At 42.1% G+C, this 19759-nt stretch overlaps 1 protein-coding gene across 3 annotated transcripts in view; it reads left to right on the top strand.

The window, feature by feature from the left end:
• Positions 1-18234, top strand: part of LOC147027837 (uncharacterized) — a 35847-nt gene extending 17613 nt beyond the window's left edge. For 2 of the 3 annotated variants that reach the window (XM_085877490.1, XM_085877492.1), the window contains 5 exons: positions 843-910; positions 1927-2029; positions 8091-8209; positions 13683-13828; positions 15314-18234. In XM_085877490.1, the coding sequence (XP_085733616.1) occupies positions 843-910; positions 1927-2029; positions 8091-8209; positions 13683-13828; positions 15314-15437 (560 nt within the window). In that variant the 3' untranslated portion in view covers positions 15438-18234. The remainder of the gene's footprint in view (positions 1-842; positions 911-1926; positions 2030-8090; positions 8210-13682; positions 13829-15313) is intronic. The other variant, XM_085877491.1, reaches the window with a different exon arrangement.
• The last annotated feature ends 1525 nt before the right edge of the window (positions 18235-19759 follow it).

Here is a 19759-nt window from a genome sequence, read left to right as displayed (position 1 = left end):
AAAGAGAAGAAGGAATTGCTGATTGAGGTGTTAATACCAGTGATTTGGACTAAACGATACAGAAATCAAGAAAATGACCAAATACCAAGACGTCGAGAAAGAAGTGAAAATATTCTGGAAGCTGAATAATGACAAAGTTGCACCAGTGATAGTTGGAGCTACAGGAATGATGACAAAGAAACTCTCACAGATATTAAAAACCATCCCTGGAAATATTACTACAAACGAACTGCAGTTGGAAGCTGTCCAGAGCTCAGTAACGATCCTGAAAAGAGCCCGCGACACAAAACTCTGAGAACAGAAAATGTCACAGCTTGGTCTGCGAATCGTGACCCTTTACCGAAATGAAGGTGGATACTTTGAGCCCACCCTGGGAGGACTCCATTCCACATTCTGAAACCTACATATGAAGATACCAATCAATGGCACATACATACACACACTGACATTTATTAGTTCGAGTGTGTATGTGAATGGCTGGATACGAAATTAATTAATTTAAGGAAAGAAAGCAAAGGAGTAAAAGGGTGGGGGAGGGAAGATGGAGGAAAGGAGGTTGGAAGGTGAGAGCAGCAACCCAGGCAAAAATAGCATTCCTCTCCTGTAGTAATTCTCTGTAGACTACTGTAGGAGGTCCTGTTACCAACTATAGTATATGAGAATACTACTGTCATATATTATAGTTCTAACTATAACATTTTTGCCTGTAAAGGGAATGTTTGGGCAGTATAATGGGTCATAGTGGAGGAGAGGGAGGAGGATCATAATATTTGGAACATCCAAAACTTGATTAATTGATAACTATTGTATTTCAGACCTTATTACCGCTGTTTTTTCTTCAGCTGGGCAGGTAATCAAGAAAATGAAAACAACTCTCCAGTTTCTACCAAAACCGGTCCCAGAGCTGGAGGTGACACTATCATCAATCTTCTTTTATTTGTTTAACCGTTTATCAGAGTCTGTTTCACCTTCCCCCAACCCACCCCTTGTCTTAGTTTATATTGATGCAATAAAATGTCCAAGCTGTACATTTTCTGTGACGTCATATGCAGAGCAGGAGCAAATTAATCCTCTTCGTATATTCAAAACGTTATTCCTCAACGAAAAATGTCATCACATAATCAGTTGATGAAAGTGCCTGCAGAAACTGATTTTCAGGTTTGATATGACTTCACCCAATAACAAAGCCTGGTGTTGACTTAACAGTTAAGAAGGCTACCTTAGGGTCTTGAGTTCAAGCACCTGTCGTGCTGTTGAAATAACACCAGGTGGGTTGACTCAGCCCGTCATCCTTCTGAGGTCGGAAGATTGAGTACCAGCTTATTGGTAACCGGGGCATTGCATCAGCGGCATAACTGCACTTCCAGAAAACGATGCAACCAGCAGCCGTGGGCTGCATATGAAACAACAACCCAAGATCTGTAAGGGAGCGCTCACCAGAAAAAGCACTCGATGATTGCAACATGTGAACTATGTTTGAATGATTAAGTGATGTGAGTATGAGAACACGAACAAATCTTTCTCCTGTCTAATGGATGAAATCAACAGAACATTGATTGAAGTATGCTATCCGCCATGGGAAGGAAATGAGAAGTCAACGCTTTGGGAGTTTTGACTCTTCGTCGGTGCAAAAGAGAGCGATAACCCTTCGTCTGCTTCTCCTTGCTTCCCACGATGGTTAGCATACTTTGAGCAATGTTGTCGATTCCATTGTTCTACCTGTCCATCGATACAGATACTTACCTTCACAATCAAGACTAGTTCTCCATTCTTCCTCCTATTTAATATGCGCTATAATTACGTGAAGTTCTCACATTCTATTTTGGTGAACTTACTGATCTCGTTTTGTGTTTTCATATAATTATCTGAGTTAATGTTCATTTGTAATTGTATGTCATTCATCATGGATGGTTTTTTTTTTGTCAGGACTATTTGGATAGCCAAGGTTTATCTTTATTCTTTCCTCGTGTTGAGGTATTCCTCATTCACGGCCATCCCATTGAAATGCTTGAGAAACCAGCGATTGATGGTATGTATGTATCTACAGATTCCTTGTATCCTTTTGCTACTGTATAAACGTGTAAAAATCGATTTGATTGTTGCATACTGGCCCTTTTGGGTGGTGGTCTATGGATGGCAATGTCCTGTGGATATCTCTAAATTTGTGTGGCAATGTCAAAGAAGAGTATGAATACCATCACGATAAGAACTGGAAGGGCACTCGGTAGAGCGCATACCTCCACCACGCAATGCCTGATCCAAGAGAACATATCGGGCCCAATACATTTTTGAAATATCATGAAAAATATCGTTTTGGCACGATCTCTCAATGGTAAAGAATCACTTTAAAAATCAAACAATTCTCGGATCTGGATCCAGATTCTCACCACAATCGAATGAATTCTTCCTTGCCACAAACCCAATATGTGCACAAAGTTTCGCTCAAATACGTCCACAACTTTTTGAGATATTATGTTATGTATCGTTTTTGGCCCCATCTCTCAATGGTGAAGAATAACTTTAAAAATTATAGTCGCCAGATCCAGATCTGGAGCCGGATCATCACCAAAATGTAATTAGTTCATCCTTCTCACACACCAAACCTCTCCAACAAATTGAATCCAAATCTGTCCACAACTTTTTGAAATATCCTGCACACAAACAAACAAACAAGCATTCATAGACTGGTACTTACGAAATCGTCAACTTGTCCTCTGACCTTGTCTAATAAAAGCTGTTTCGAGAGAAGGTAGCAACGCAAACCAGAAGTTTCTACAATGATTCTGTACCAAACCATCAAAAATCGAATGTTTTGGATGTTTGACCTCACTGTGACCTTGACCTTTGACCGATTTTGACCAAAATCTAATCAGCGCTAGCCATCACCATCCTGAATCACTTGGTGTAATTTGACATTGGTAGCTTCTTCTGTTCTCGAGTTATCTGTACCAAACCATCAAAAATCGAATATTTGACCTCACTGTGACCTTGACGTTTGACCGATTTTGACCAAAATCTAATCAGCGCTAGCCATCACCCTCCTGAATCACGTGGTGTAATTTGACATTGGTAGCTTCTTCCATTCTCGAGTTATCGTGCCTACAAACAAAAACGGAAGTCATCAATATACTTACGAAATCTTTAGATTTCGGAAGTAACAAGCAGTCATAGACTGGTACTTATGAAATCGTCAACTTGACCTCTGACCTTGTCTAATAAAAGCTGTCTCTGGAGAAGGTAGCGACGCAAACCAGAAGTTTCTACGATGATTCTGTACCAAACCATCAAAAATCGAATGTTTTGGATGTTTGACCTCACTGTGACCTTGACCTTTGACCGATTTTGACCAAAATCTAATCAGCGCTAGCCACCACCCTCCTGAATCACGTGATGTAATTTGACATTGGTAGCTTCTTCTGTTCTCGAGTTATCGTGCCTACAAACAAACAAACAAACAAACAGAAACGGAAGTCATCAATATACTTACGAAATCTTTAGATTTCGTCAGTAACAAGCAGTCATAGACTGGTACTTACGAAATCGTCTAATTGACCTCTGACCTTTTCTAATAAAAGCTGTCTCTTGAGAAGGTAGCGAAGCAAACCACAAGTTTCTACGATGATTCTGTACCAAACCTCTCATAAAACATCCTGATTTTTACCAGAATTTTGACAACCGAGTGTTAAGCATACTTAACCGTTACCAAAAGTGAAGACAGGACTGAAATTGACTTTAAAAGGAGCGCGTAATGCCGTGTGTTACAATCCCCCTCATTAGCATAATCTTGAGTTCAGCCTCAGACACGACACCCGACATAAATCTCATAAAACATCCAATTTTTACCAGAATTTCGACAACCGAGTATTAAGCATACTTAGCCATTACCAAAAGTGAAGAAAGAATTGCGATCCGAGTTAAAACGAACTCGTAACATCGTAACATCAACAATTCAAGACAATGTTAATGTCATAAATGAAAGCAAGTGTGCATATAAACTTGTGTTCCATTGTTTTAGTTAAATCTGACAAAAGCTTCAAATGTAATATTTGTCTCGGAGAGTTCCGGTTCTTAGTTAAATACTTTTTTTGTATGTACTTTATGAACGGCCCATACGGGGAATCAGAGCGAAGTTTGAAGGGCTATAAAATAAAAACGAGAGCAAATTTCAAAAAAATGGTTCGTGTTGTTCTCGATAATAGTCCGTAGTATCTGAATCACTCATAACATTTGATCTCTCTTGATAAATGAGGGTGGAGATACGATTTGAAATCTACGATTTTCGCAACTTTGACAGCCTTGTGACGTTGACCTCGACCTTGGACGACCTTGAAAGTTATATCGTTGTGCATGTCTCATCGACCTCTATCCACTCCACTATTGGTTATTTGTCTCCACTCGGTTTGATTGTGGACGGACGGACGTACGGACGGACGGATGTACGTACGGACATGAAAAATTTGTACACTTTAAAACGGACGTACAGACGGACGTACGGACAGACTTCGAGACTGTTATTATGAGGTCATCTCTACTGAGATGATAGAGATGACCTAAAGAGCGTGTAATGCCGTGTGTTACAATCCCCCTCATTAGCATAATCTTCAGTACATAATACCTCAGATACGACACCCGACATAAATCTCATAAAACATCCGATTTTTACCAGAATTTCGACAACCAAGTGTTAAGCATACTTAGCCATTACCAAAAGTGAAAACAGAATTGCGATCCGAGTTAAAACGAACTCGTAACATCGACCAAAGCAAAAATCTCCATTTCTCCACACAATTATTTAATATTATTTTATAAAAGTCACAAAACCGTAATATTCAGTCATCCACCAACAATCTTTACATAATCCGACGGCTTAGCGAATCAGGAATGCGACGATAACCTTTATTGGGATAAAAAATGACTTTTAAACACCATCTTTATCGAAAACACCCTCAGCGTGCACACGCAAAACCTGTACGTGACTCAACGACACGTCTGCTTGAGCGCACTGCACCACGTGACGAGCCGTGATGCGGCGAGTGAAATATTTTTTTTTACAATCTTAAAACGTCAAAAAAACATCCAATTTTTACCATCATTTCGACAACCAAGTATTAAGCTTGACAAAATTAACCGAAGACAAAATTAAGATCGAACTTAAAACGAACTCGTAACGTCGACCGAAGCAAAAATACTCCATTTCTCCACATGAATTTACGGAATCATGTTTGACCTCACTGTGACCTTGACCTTTGACCAATTTTGACTAAAATCTAATCAGCGCTAGCCATCACCCTCCTGAATCACATGGTGTAATTTGACATTGGTAGCTTCTTCCGTTCTCGAGTTATCGTGTCTACAAACAAACAAACACACACACAAATACACACACACAAACACACACACAAACAAACACAAACACAAACAAGCAGTCATGGACTGGTACTTACGAAATGGTCAACTTGACCTCTGACCTTGTCGAATAAAAGCTGTCTCGAGAGAAGGTAGCGACGCAAACCAGAAGTTTCTACGATGATTCTGTACCAAACCTCTCATAAAACTTCCGATTTTTACCAGAATTTCGACAACCGAGTTTTAAGCATACTTTGCCATCACCAGAAGTGAAGACAGAATTGTGATCCTAGTTAAAACGAACTCGTAACATCGACCGAAGCAAAAATCTCCATTTCTCCACACAATTATTTAATATTATTTTATCAAAGTCACAAAACCGTAATATTGAGCCATCCACCAACAATCTTTACAGAATCCGACGGCTTAGCAAGTCAGGAATGCGATATATAACCTTTATTGGGATAAAAAATGACTTTTAAACACCATCTTTATCGAAAACACCGTCAGCGCGCACACGCAAAACCTTTACGTGACTCAACGACGCGTCTGCTCGAGCGCGCTACACCACGTGACGAGCCGTGACGCGGCGAGTGAAATTTTTTATTTTTACAATCTTAAAACGTCAATAAAACAACCGATTTTTTACCATAATTTCGACAACCAAGTATTAAGCTTGACAAAATTAACCGAAGACAAAATTAAAATTGAAGTTAAAACGAACTCGTAACGTCGACCGAAGCAAAAATACTCCATTTCTCCACATGAATTTACGGAATTATGTTTGACCTCACTGTGACCTTGACCTTTGACCGATTTTGACTAAAATCTAATCAGCGCTACCCATCACCCTCCTGAATCACATGGTGTAATTTGACATTGGTAGCTTCTTCCATTCTCGAGTTATTGTGCCCACAAACACACACACACACACACACACACACACACACACACACACAAACACACAAACACAAAAACAAGCAGTCATGGACTGGTACTTACGAAATCGTCAACTTCACCTCTGACCTTGTCTAATAAAAGCTGTCTCCAGAGAAGGTAGCGACGCAAACCAGAAGTTTCTACGATGATTCTGTAGCAAACTTCTCATAAAACATCCGATTTTTCCAGAATTTCAACAACCGAGTGTTAAGCATACTTAACCGTTACTAAAATTGAACACAGGATTGAAATTGACTTTAAAACGAGCGCATAATGCCGTGTGTTACAATCCCCCTCATTAGCATAATCTTCAGTTAAGCCACAGACACGACACCCGACATAAATCTCATAAAACATCCGATTTTTACCAGAATTTCGACAACCGAGTATTAAGCATACTTAGCCATTACCAAAAGTGAAAACAGGATTGAAATTGACTTTAAAACGAGCGCGTAATGCCGTGTGTTACAATCGTCTCATTAGCATAATCTTCAGTTAAGCCTCAGACACGACACCCGACATAAATCTCATAAAACATCCAATATTTACCAGAATTTCGACAACCGAGTATTAAGCATCCTTAACCGTTACCAAAAGTGAAAACAGGATTGCGATCCGAGTTAAAACGAACTCGTAACGTCGACCGAAGCAAAAATCTCCATTTCTCCACGCAATTATTTAATATTATTTTATCAAAGTCACAAAACCATAATATTCGACCATCCACCAACAATCTTTACATAATCCGACGGCTTCACGAGTCAGGCATGCGACGATAGCCTCGTCTGCTCGACCGCGCTGCACCACGTGACGAGCCGTGACGCGGCGAGTGAAATATTTTTTATACAATTTTAAAACATCTCCAAAACATCCGATTTTTACCAGAATTTCGACAACCGAGTGTTAAGTGTCCCAAGTGATCGCAAAAACCGAACACAAAATTAAAATCGAAGTTAAAATCAACTCGTAACGTTGACCGAAGCAAAAATACTCCATTTCTCCACATGAATTTACGGAATTATGTTTGACCTCACTGTGACCTTGACCTTTGACCGATTTTGACCAAAATCTAATCCGCGCTAGCCATCGCCCTCCTGAATCACGTGGTGTGATTTGACATTGGTAGCTTCTTCCGTTCTCGAGTTATCATGTTTTGGATGTTTGACCTCATTGTGACCTTGACCTTTGACCGATTTTGACCAAAATCTAATCAGCGCTACCCATTGCCCTCCTGAACCACGTGGTGTAATTTGACATTGGTAGCTTCTTCCGTTCTCGAGTTATCGTGCCTACAAACAAACACACAAACACACACACAAACAAACACACACACAAACACACAAACAGAGGACGGAAGTCATCAATATACTTACGAAATCTTTAGATTTCGTAAGTAACTAAATCGACTGACCAATCGACAGTACTTGAAAAATCTTCGATTTTGCAAGGAACAAATGGACACATAGGGGTGAACACGTAACCTCGTTCACCTTCGGTGGTGGAAGTAATCAATTTTACAAACAACAACGTTGTGTTTTTTGTTTGTACACAGTATCGTTTTGGAGTGCTGTAATCATTCATTTATTTCTGCTGATGTAGCTGGACAAAGGATGTTGTGCCCACTGCAGCCTGGGGCAGGAATATGGCATTTGGCCAGTCACTTCCTCTTTGCAAAAGACATCAAGGAATCTTTAGCGTTCATCAAGAGCCGGTGCTGTCAAACCAGTCACTTAGCAATGGTGTTGTAAAAATATGGCAATGTTGTGTGATAATGGGCAAACTCCGCTCTTTGTTTATTTTGTCAGGACACTTCGAACATGTATGCAAACTGAATCAGTTACTGGTGTTGAGCCAACTGCTGCAGGACAATGTGCAGGACAATAACCAACACAAGTACATTGCCCTTTGCATTGCCTTGCTCTACGTAAGTGTGATGTCATATTGTTTTGCCGTGAAATATTATGAACTGGGTGGGAGGAGGGGGAGGGTTGCGTACTATTTCTGAAGATGCTCTTATGATTACTGGTGCATGTGTTTCACGTAGTTTGTGTTTAAGTGGTGGAGTGAATTAAAAAATGGCTGTGAATTGGTGAGCAATCTTGATCCTTCTCACATGCAATCAACTAGTGTTACTGAAACAAACATAAAATCGTGTTGAACAGCAAATTTTGGAGAATCGCCGGAATCCGATTGATGGAATTGCAGAATTAGATGTCGGTGCTAGAAATATGGAAACAATCATTCATTATCACTTGAAATTCAAAATTAGTGCAAGGCAGGTACTGAAGGGCCACATTTGATGAAAAGACAACTCTTGTGGCTAATGAAACAGAGTTCCTGAGGAACTACCAAATAGAGGGAATTGTTTATTCAGGAAGATTGTGACATGTCATCATACAATGCCATGGTTGGAACATAATTTGGTCTCATTGTGTTATCACACAATTTGATGATGAGACCATAATTTTGACACCAAGTCAAAGTCAGTCAGCATCGAGTGGAGACATTCTTGGTCCCCACCATCAAAAGATATAAAATTTCAATCATCAGTCAAAAAGCTTGTGGCATTCGTTTTTAGGTCCTCAACGCTTAAATTAGCATGGAATTGTTTGAACATGCAGAAACCAATCAATGTACAGCACCATAGTGATTCGTTAAAAAGACGAGCAATGCACAGACGATAGCCAGGTATGCGCAGATTGGGGTATTACTTTGCTGCACAATAATGTTCGCACTCACACAGCCAATGTAACCACTACTACCCGAACAGGGATGGGTTTGAAAGTTATACAATCACCATGATGAGGTCCAAACTTGTCTCCTTGTGGTATCCATGTTTGCTTTTGTTTTTTAGACACAGATCGAGTGAGGCTCATGGAAGATCAAGGTAGAACTGACAGTGGGAAGAAATGAACAAGAAAGGAAAAAGAGAGGAAGAGAGAGAGAGAGAGGGAGAGAGAGAGAGAGAGAGAGAGAGAGAGAGAGAGAGAGAGAGAGAGAGAGAGAGAGAGAGAGAGAGAGAGACTGAGAGAGACTGAGAGAGAGAGAGAGAGAGAGACTGAGAGAGAGAGAGAGAGAGACTGAGAGAGAGACTGAGAGAGAGAGAGACTGAAAGAGAGAGAGAGAGAGAGAGACTGAGAGAGAGACTGAGAGAGAGAGAGACTGAAAGAGAGAGAGACTGAGAGAGAGAGAGACTGAGAGAGAGAGAGACTGAGAGAGAGAGAGACTGAAAGAGAGAGAGACTGAAAGAGAGAGAGAGAGAGAGACAGAGAGACAGAGAGACAGAGAGACAGAGAGACAGAGAGACAGAGAGACAGAGAGACAGACAGACAGAGAGAGAAAAAAAAAAACCACTGAAACTAGCACATTTGAGGGTTGGGTTATGAAGGGTGAATGGGGGTTACACAGATCATGGGTCAGCATGAGGGAGGACAGGAGATGATGTCAGGTCAGGTCAGACTAGATCTGTGACTTGCTACAGGTACCATGTAAACCTGAACTAACCTGTTCCATGGTTGGGTTGTCGGCAATTAAACCATCTCCCCTACCAAGTTTCTTGGTGAGGAGGGTGTATGATATGGACACCCAGCAGGATGAAGCACAAAACCTGTCAAAGGGCGGAGGAGCTCCTTGTGAGCCAACGGCCATCGATATCTAGTGCCAGACTGTGTCTGCGGACATCCTCCTGCAGCTGGGTTACTTCTTATTAGGAGGTTGGTGGCAGGATTTGCACTCCAGCCACAGTAAAACCCTTCATTCCGCAAAACATTCCAGAGGCATGAAAACAATCTGAAAACCCACTCCGTGGGAGTACCTTCTGTGCAGCTTCCCTTCGCGGGGCAGCTCACCGGATGATGGGATTGGAACAAAGCCTTCGGGACCCCCAATCTTTGATGATAGGAGGGAAACCACAGGGTCACATTCCTGGGTCAGATTGCGGGAGAGTGTGTCGGGATGGTGCTGAGGTGTCTTCCACCAGACGGCAGTCTCCTTGGGTTAACCTGAGGTGGTCCCTTTGGATGGGTGCCTGGAATGTCCTATCCCTAAGAAAGGATGATAACCTGTCTCTGTTATCATCTGAGCTCAAGCATTTGGACATCGGTATTGCAGCACTCTCTGAGGTTCGGAGACCGGATTGTGGCGAGATAATGGCGGGTGGTTACACCTACTATTGTTCTGGTCGCTTTGATGGTTACCATGCCCAAGAAGTTGCTGTTGCTGTGTCCAATAAGTTGACTCCAATGATAATTGAGGTAACACCGGTCAACGAGCGTGTTACGAGCCAAAGGATTCGTCACTCCTTGGGTGTCATTTCCCTGGTCTCTGTATATGCTCCGACTGAGGCGAGTGATCTCACCGTGAAGGACGCATTCTATGCCACGCTCGAGTCTGTGATTGATCAGTGCCATAGGCGAGATACTCTTCTCGTCTTGGGGGATTTCAATGCATCGACTGGAACTGATCGGGATGGTTATGAGACGTGTGTTGGTCCCCATGGGTCTGGAAAGGTGAACCTGAATAGTATTAAGTTCCTTGACTTTGCAAGAAGTCATGGACTTAGTGTGGCTGGTTCATGGTTTCAGCACCCACAGGCTCATCGCTGGACTTGATATTCCAACACTGGTAGTGTGGGAAATGTGATTGAGCATGTGCTTGTTGATGGTCACTGGAGGATGATCCAGAACTGCAGGGTCTACCGGAGTGCTCAGTTCCTCAATACTGACCACCGGCTTGTTGTAGCAACTCCTAAGTTGCACCTAAAATCCAGGAGAATGGTACCATCTGAGCCTAGGCTGGATGTTTGCAAGCTCAAGGATGAGAGGGTAGCTGAGGAGTTTGCGAACAAGCTGAGTGGAAATTTTGGGGTCTCCAGGGTGAGTCGGTAGAAATGGGGTAAAGCTCCAGGGATCTGTGGCATCCATGCTGAACTTCTCAAGGCTGGTGGAAATGCTGCACTCGTGTCATTGCATGCAGTTCTATGCTCTGCCTGGAACACAGGCATCATCCCAAATGAGGAGAATGGGGGCCTTGTTGTCCCTCTCTGGAAAGAGAAGGGTGATCGCAAAGACTGCAACAACTACCGAGGGGTGACGCTGCTCTCAGTGCCAGGCAAGGTCTTTGCTCGGATAATTCTTGATAGGGTTCGACACCATCTGCTTGAGCACCAGCGTCCAGAGCAGTCAGGCTTTACACCAAAGAGGTCAACGATTGACCGTATCCTTGCTCTTCGGGTCCTCACCGAATGCAATCAAGAGTTAAAGCAGGGGCTGCTGGCAGCCTATGTTGATCTCAGCAAAGCATTCGATTAATTGAATCGGGATGCCCTCTGGAGGATTCTTGGTCTTCGTGGGGTGCCACCAAAACTGTTCGATCTGATATCTGAACTATACTCTGCTACTGAGAGTGTTGTGAGATGTGGTGGTACCATCTCTGATTTATTTCCAGTTGTTACTGGAGTTCATCAGGGGGTGTGTACTGGCCCCCCACACTTTTCAGCACTTGTATGGATTGGATTCTGGGGAGGATGTCGGAGAGATCAAGCTGCAGTTCATCATTTGGGAATGTCAAGATCTCTGACCTTGATTTCGCAGAATATGCAGTCATCTTTGCCGAGACTCCAGATATCCTTTTGGGGGCCCTCAAGGTGCTGAATGAGGAGTTGGAGCCGCTGGGATTACTGATTTCCTGGGTCAAAACGAAGATCCAGGCTTTCAATGACATATTGGATGCTGTTATCCTGTCTGTGCCTGTTTGTGGTGAGGATGTTGAGGTCACGGTGAGATTCATTTACCCTGGCAGTGATATTCATGTCTCTGCTGGCTGTGAGCCAGAGATCAACAGGCATCTGGGTCAGGCCTGGGGAGTCATGGATTCACTGGATCAGTAGGTGTTGTGTTGCCGGTACCTGTGCGGTAGGACGAAAATCCAAGTCTTCATGTCCTTGGTGCTTCCAGTTTTGCTCTTGGAATGTGAGGCTTGGACTCTGACCAGGGATCTGAGAAGGAGACTTAATTCCTTTGGTACCAGGTCTCTTCAGAGAATCCTTGGCTCTCGTTGGTTGGACTTTGTGTCCAACGGGTAGTTGCTGAGAGGGACTCAAATGAGATTTGTTACCTGCATCGTCGGTGAGTGTGAGGTGCGGCTGTATAGACATGTGACTCATTTTCCTGACACTGATCCTGCTCACCAGATCCTCTCAGCAAGGGAGCCTCGTGAGTGAAGGAGATAAATGGGCCGACCACGTGCCTAATGCTTTCAGCAGGTTAATCAGCATCTCAAGGAGATGGGGGATGCGCCAGGCATCTGCCTGGGGGATGGCCAGATGGAGGCCCTGGAGTACCGTTGGAAAGTGGATGCAGCGACGTGCTGCTCTGGCGCATGCTCCCATACCTCACCTGACCTGATACAGATCATAGGTCAGGATGAGGGAGAACAAGAGATGATGGTGCACCACTTGCTTGAACGCATGGAGGGAACAGTAAGACAGTTGAGCCTCTGGAAGTTGGTTCCACAGACGGTAGAAGCAAAGAATAAAAGAGTTGAGATGTGCAGTCATCTTGGATTTTGGAAGATTAACGAGGAGGAGGTAACTGGAAACATGTGCCCTGGAGTTGCTGGGGAGGGTCAGAGGACACAGAAAGCAATGTTGCAGTGTATGCGGTGGAAAGGAGACAGACAGAGACAGAAACAGAGACAAGAAACCAACCTGCCTGCGATGTGAAAGCAACAGACCTTGTGCTTTGACCTCGTCATGGGAAACTCCAATAATTAATCTCTTTGGATTGCTCCAAATTTTTTTTGGATGGCTTCAAGTATACAACTGATGGACATCAAATAACGTGTAATTAAATGACAGCACACATGTCCCAAAGACTTGTACGCAGATCGCACTAAAGCGCTAGTAAATCGATGGGTGCAAGCGTGTCCGTGCAGCAGGGCTTGAGAAACATGAAGCTTCATAAACGCTCATACAGCAGGCCTGGTCAGCCAGTTCATGAAGAGTCGGGCCAAGCTTCCCGCAACTGATCCAAGAAAGGTGGGATAATGGTCGCCGTTAAAGAAGAAGAAGTTGTTAGTACAAACAAAGCAAATAAAGCTACTTTGGCTTTACATATATCACCAGACTCAGTTGCATAATGGTTAGAGCATCCACTCTGAGTCTAGGAGGTTGGCAGTTCAAACCCTAGCTTCGAGTCATACCTGGGAATTAAAAACCTGCTACTTCCTTGCTTGACACTCAGCATTTAAAAATAATAGAGCATAAACAAACAACCACATGATGCAACCATAGTGCAGGCTTGATGGGCCTTATGGCCTCCTCCTGCATTGAAGTTCCCTGTCAGAGAACTAGTGTTGATATATTTCCTTGCTGTTGGGTGTTCCTTTCCACTCCCTAGCGAGCACTTCATCAGTTTCCTGATTCTATTCTCCTGAACAGCTATTGTCGTGATATTGAAGCAAACTTCCCCACAATCAATGGAATTCTCCAGCAGGAAGCGAATAGCACGGCAAAGCTCGTTTTACCTGAAGAGCACATTTCTTGGTATTTATCCTTAGAATTTGTTGACAGTTTTCTTTGTGTCTCCCGAAAAATTTGCAAATGCATGTCGCCCATCGCACTCGTGCCTCTTCAAATGGTCGTGTATGATACTCTCCTGCCATGACTCGTGTCTTCTTGCGATTTTATTTTTTGTACCAATACCATGCCTAAGCCACACCATTGCTGTTAAACATAACAAATGCAATGAATCTGTCGTGCAATGAATTGGTAAAATCAGAGACAACGCACACAAGTAGATCTATATACCATATCATGTATGCCCCCAAATTATGTGGGGTTGATTTTAGCATTAACTGATATGCAATTTGGAATAGGGTAGTTTCTTTGAAATTAAACTCCTCCGTCATCTGTTTTTTAAAGGTGAATTTATTCTTTTAGAGTTGGCAATTCTATAAAACGTCATCGTCATACCGTCATCTGGTTTGGTAGGTTGCAGAAACGCGATGGCGGTGTCCTAACGTTGCTCGGAATCCCCCAAATCCTCCTGCGTCTTGTGTTTCCCAAGAAAGCAGTTTCACATTGCTCTAGAAAAACAGTTTTATATTGCTCACAAATATAAAGCACATTTGTTGGCAATGTCAAACTGGCTTCCATCGTACACACAGTTTTGATCGCTTGCTCCAAAGGAATTTGTTTCTGTGCTTTTGTTTTGACTTGCATTGTATAAATGTGCTGTTTTGAATCTGTTTTCTGTAAGTTATTTTTTACATTTTGATTGATGTAAAAAAAATAAACAGATGGCATACCGTATGTTGCAGTTAAAGGAAAGTTATAAAAGGAATTAAAATTGTTGAAGAGACGTTAAAGTTGGACCCAGACACAATTGTAGAAGTACACTAAGGATCTATTTTTTTTCAGCTAATTAACAAAGTTTAAACCAGAAAATTCTCTAATTATGGAATCTTCTGTAAATTGAGCACAGCGGAGTGCCGCTAATATGAACAAATTTGTTTTGCAGTAATATTTGACGAAACAGCCCTCTAAATATTAGATGTTGAATAAATATGAATTTCATTTTGTATGACAAGACACATTGAACACAGCCATTTATCCTCAATAATTTTATAAAAACTAGAGTCCAGAGAACATGATACCATGCACAGTGTTCAGGTATGTACTTCAATTTTGATAAATGATTCATGTTTGGAATGACTTTAAATTCTGTTTGACTGCCAGGCAGGCAGACAGTAAAAAAACAAAAAAAAACAACAAAGTTTCAGGCCACTCGGTTTCATGGTTTTGGAGTTATGTGGGAGACACACACTGACATGTATTATTATATATTGGTTAACTGAAACCATCATACAATGTTTATGATCAATTTATTAAGATTAGATTTTGTATTGTCAAAATGATCATTGAATCTATCCAGATATTAGTGAACCAACGAGGTGTGTTCATAGGTGCACATTTGCTTGTGGTATTTGCATGGAAGGTGGTGTTTCATGCAGAATTGTGTATCCCCAGGCTGTGCAAGATGACCGGTGGATTGATGCGTACTGTCCGCTCTCTTCCGTACGAGCTCTCCGATGGTCTCTCACCAGCCATTGCAGCAGTGTTACCATTTTCTGATCATCGTGGTGCTTTTTGAGGAAGAGCATATGGAAAGTGAATGACTCATTCATTGCAAGACATTAATTGTTTTAGACTGCTTGAGCACTTTTAATTTGCATTTTTTTTGTATACATAGTCAAGGTTCATGGAAGAGCTAGTACACTGAATGGATCAGTATGTAACAGGACAAAATAAACAGTGGGGTGTGTGGGGGAGTGGGGGACACCAACAGTGGAGCTGAAGGGCAAGATAGAGGGATAACTGGATAAACAATGGGTGTGTTTAGGGATGGGGGCAGGAAAGGACGCATGTGGTAGACAAGATGGACACAGAAGGAAACTCTCAGGAGGGAAAACTGGAAATTTGGAAGGAGGATTTGGGGTGGGGTTAACGAGGGTATAAAAGATCATGGTTTTGTATGGGGGATGATCTGAGATGGCGGTGAATACCTATCTTGAAGATATGGAGGGAAGAATGAGACTGAAGAGAATGTGGAAGTTGGTTACAATGTGAAATATAGTGTATGAAAGTTTTGTAGTTTTATTTCTTATGATATAATTTTTGTATTTATGAGGAAAATTTAATAAATAGAGTCACTAATAGTGCATGTGTGTATAATAATTGTACCATGTGTGATATTGCAGGGGCAAATGCGAGCCATATAGTCATATATCGATCACTTCGTACCCGACTACCCCATGTGTGGCATTTGTAATTGTGCTGTAAAGATAGCTGCCCCAACACTATAATGCACCATAATGGAGAAGTGAGAAGTCAACAGGTTGTTGCTTGTTGAAGGTGTCAAACAATGTGACATTTTTCGGAGAATGACCTCACAATGTGGTACCTCAGATCTCATATCACCAATTTAGTCTCAGACCAGGTGCCCTTAGACATGCTGCTTCTACTCACCCAACAATGGATCAGGTCCTTCAATGTCAGACATGAGTTCAGGCAGATCAGGTCAGTCTTTTGGGACTACCACTAGTAACATGTGACCCAGCACTACCTGCCGCATGGTTGGATTGTCGGCGGCTAAACCAACACTCCTCACTGACTTTGCTGATGGGAAGGGTGACTGTGACACCCTACCAGGATGAAAAAGAAGGGTGGATGAGCTCCCTTCAGGAGCCAACGGCCATTCAGTACGGAGATGGTGTCTTCTAAAAAACACCGAATGGAGGTAGCAATTCTTAATTTTTTTTTCCACCTGTCCAAGTTACCCCCTCCTGCACATTGGTTGTGTGAAGAGGTTTCCTTGTTTCAGGACTTCATGAAGGTTTTGCCAGTTTTTCATCATATATATATATATATATATATATATATATATATATATATATATATATATATATATATATATATATATCATCCTGCCTTTCTCTCAAAACTGTCTGTCTATGGCATCCAAGGCCAACTCAACACATGGCTTACAAACTCCTTTATTCTCATAGCCAATGTGTGGCACTTAACAGAATCCTTTCATATCCTGTCCGTCTCAAGGATGGAGTGCCCCAAGGCAGTGTTCTGGGCCCAGTCCCATTCCTGATCTTCATCAATGATCTCCCTGACTCTCTGGAAAATCTTATTTTTTCTATTTTCTGATGACTTCATTCTCTGCCATGACATTCGTCATCCTTCAGACAGGCAGGCTGCAGCCTCTTCCCTCACTTCCATTACTTGATGAAATCACAAGCTGGTCAAACACTTGGAATATGTCTTTTAATCCTGACAAATATCATACTCTCACTATCTTGCTCCAAAAGGACCATCTGGCAAACCCTCTGATCTACTTTCTTCACAATCCTCTTGAGGAGGTTCAGTCATTCAAACTCCTGGGTCTTAATATCAGCCACAATCTTTCTTGGGCAAGCCACATTTCAACGTTGGTCTCCAAAGCCAGCCACTGACTGGGCATCATCCACCATACAAAGTCCTTCCTTGGAATTCCTGAACTCCTCTCCACGTTCAAGGCCTTTATCTGCAGCTTGATGATGTACTGCCTCCTCTTTGGGCTGGTGGGCTCCCCTGCCTCACATCTTGCTTGGCTTGACATTGGGAAACCAGGGCCTTCAAGATAATTGGATTCTCCCATGCTGAAGCAGAGTCTATGGGCCTCTCACTTTACTATTGCAGACAGGTTGGTGGTCTCTGTCTTCTTCCGCCTTCTTTCTAGTCTTGCACCCTCTGCTCTTTCTGTTCTTTGCCCCCCCCCCCCACAGGTTTCTGAAGGGCTCACACAATCTTCTCGTAAAACTATCTAAATTCAGGATCACTGCCCACCTCCACCCATTTGTTCCTCTTACTTCTCACCTGTGTAATCAACTTCCATATCCTCTTCAATGTCATTCTACCCTCCAAGTCTTCAAGACAACTGCTCACCACCATCTCAGATCACCCCCAATCAAAAACCATGATATTTTGTACACTCGTTAACCCCACCCAAATCCCTGCTAAATTTCAGTTTTTCTTCCTTGAAGTTTTCTTCTCCAAGCACGTGTGTTTTGCTTCCTGTTTTTGTCTGTTCTGTCCTGATCCATTCAGTGTGTTAGCTCTTCTATAAGCCACATCTATGTATCCGAAAAAAAAAAAAGTTGGAAATCATATCATGACTTATCTTTTTAAAAGGAAAACATAAAAAATACGGTTTGTGTTGAAAGACAACAATTTAAGTTAATAAGTTTTACATTTCATTTTCCAGTGTCCTGTCCTCTTTCTGCTTCCACAGCGTCCCACCCCCTTCCTACTTTCCTACTTTCCTAGCATCCTGCCCCCTTCCTGATTATAACTATCATTTTAATGTACTTAATAAATATACAATAAATTATTAAAATCTCCTTTCCCATGCCACATTGAATGCTTTGGTTACACTTGTAAACCATTTAAACACAAGCTGAGGTGACTGACTAGTCTCATATACAGTGTGTATTGAAAGTCTACACCCCCTTTCAAATTTCTCACCTTTTGTTGCCTTATAGCCTGGAATTAAATTGCATTGAATCAGACTTTTTCGACCTTTATTTACACATCATAGCCCACGACTTCCAAGGGAAAAACAAATTCTACAAATTATAGAAAATTAATGAATAATACAAAACTAGAATGTTGTCGTGTCCAGGGGGCTTACCCCTGCCTGGAAGGATAGCCAAACAATTTCCCTTGGAGGCTTACAGCAGAGATTATTGGCGCGCATGGAATGGTAGGGCAGCAAGGACAGAACCACACAAAGCACAGTACAGGGGTTTATACTCGAACCCACGAAAGCAGACAACACAAGGTTTGTGGTGTGGTGGTTTTCACAGGGCAGGTGTATATGTCTCGTGCTGTAGTAAGGTGGGCTGTGGTTTACCATTCCTTGCTTTTAGCTACAGCCGCTGGATAGCTCTGAGTGCAAATAAGGCCGAGAGTGTAAGTCCTTCCTTACGGTACATAGCCTCTACCCTTGCCAAGACTTCCAGACTATCTGCTCGTGGTACACCATGGTAATAGTGCTCTTGAGGGCACTGGCTAAATGTCTGATCTCGGAGTAAGTTGGTACCCTAGAGGTGTAGTGTGGATGGTTCTCAGATGTGAGGACATGCTTTTGCACTCACCAATCCAACTAGGGCAGGTACACCATGGTAATATATGGTACACCATGGTACACCTCTTTATCCTTGGTAAGCAGTCCACCGAGGAGAAGGAAAGTGATCGCAAATCCCCCTGCTGCCTTGTAGGGTATGTCTCTTTAGACCAGTAATTCTTAACCTAGGGGAAATTTTCGGATTTCAGGGGGGGGGGAATTATTTTTTAGGTTGAACAATTTTCAAACTATTTATTGCGTTGAATCCATTGTCTGAATACGCTTCCCAAGCGATTAAAAATTAGCGGAACAAAAATTCACTGAAAATTGATGTGTTTATTTGGCAACACTATCAAAGAAAATATCGTACTACAACAGTCAACACGACAGATTTTAGGAATGCTAATGTTAAAATAATATAAGACTGTTAACGTTATGCAATAAATTGTGTATCAATATTTTAATGAAAATATTTATTGGAATAATTTTTTGAATAAATTTTCGTTTTAAAAATTAATTTAGTGTTGATAATGTGGTGGGGGGAAATATCATTATTCGACAATTTCAAAGGGGGAAACAATACTAAAAAGGTTAAGAAACGCTGATTTAGACAAAGGCGAGGTCCACAACTGACACTGTGGTGGCATCAGGAAGAGCATCCAGCCACAAAAACATGCCTCAAATATGCCTTTTGGTGAAATGGGGACCTGAGTTGTATGCTTCCCCATTTGGGTTAGTTGCTGTGATGACACTGGGTAGTGTTGCTGCATTATCCAGAGGGTACAGGGTGTGTGTGTCTT

This window comes from Eptatretus burgeri, chromosome 4 (genome assembly GCF_056783735.1).
Source record: "Eptatretus burgeri isolate ZD-2024b chromosome 4, Ebu_testis_v1, whole genome shotgun sequence".
Lineage (NCBI taxonomy): Eukaryota > Metazoa > Chordata > Myxini > Myxiniformes > Myxinidae > Eptatretus > Eptatretus burgeri.
This window is presented reverse-complemented; position numbering and strand designations above follow the sequence as displayed.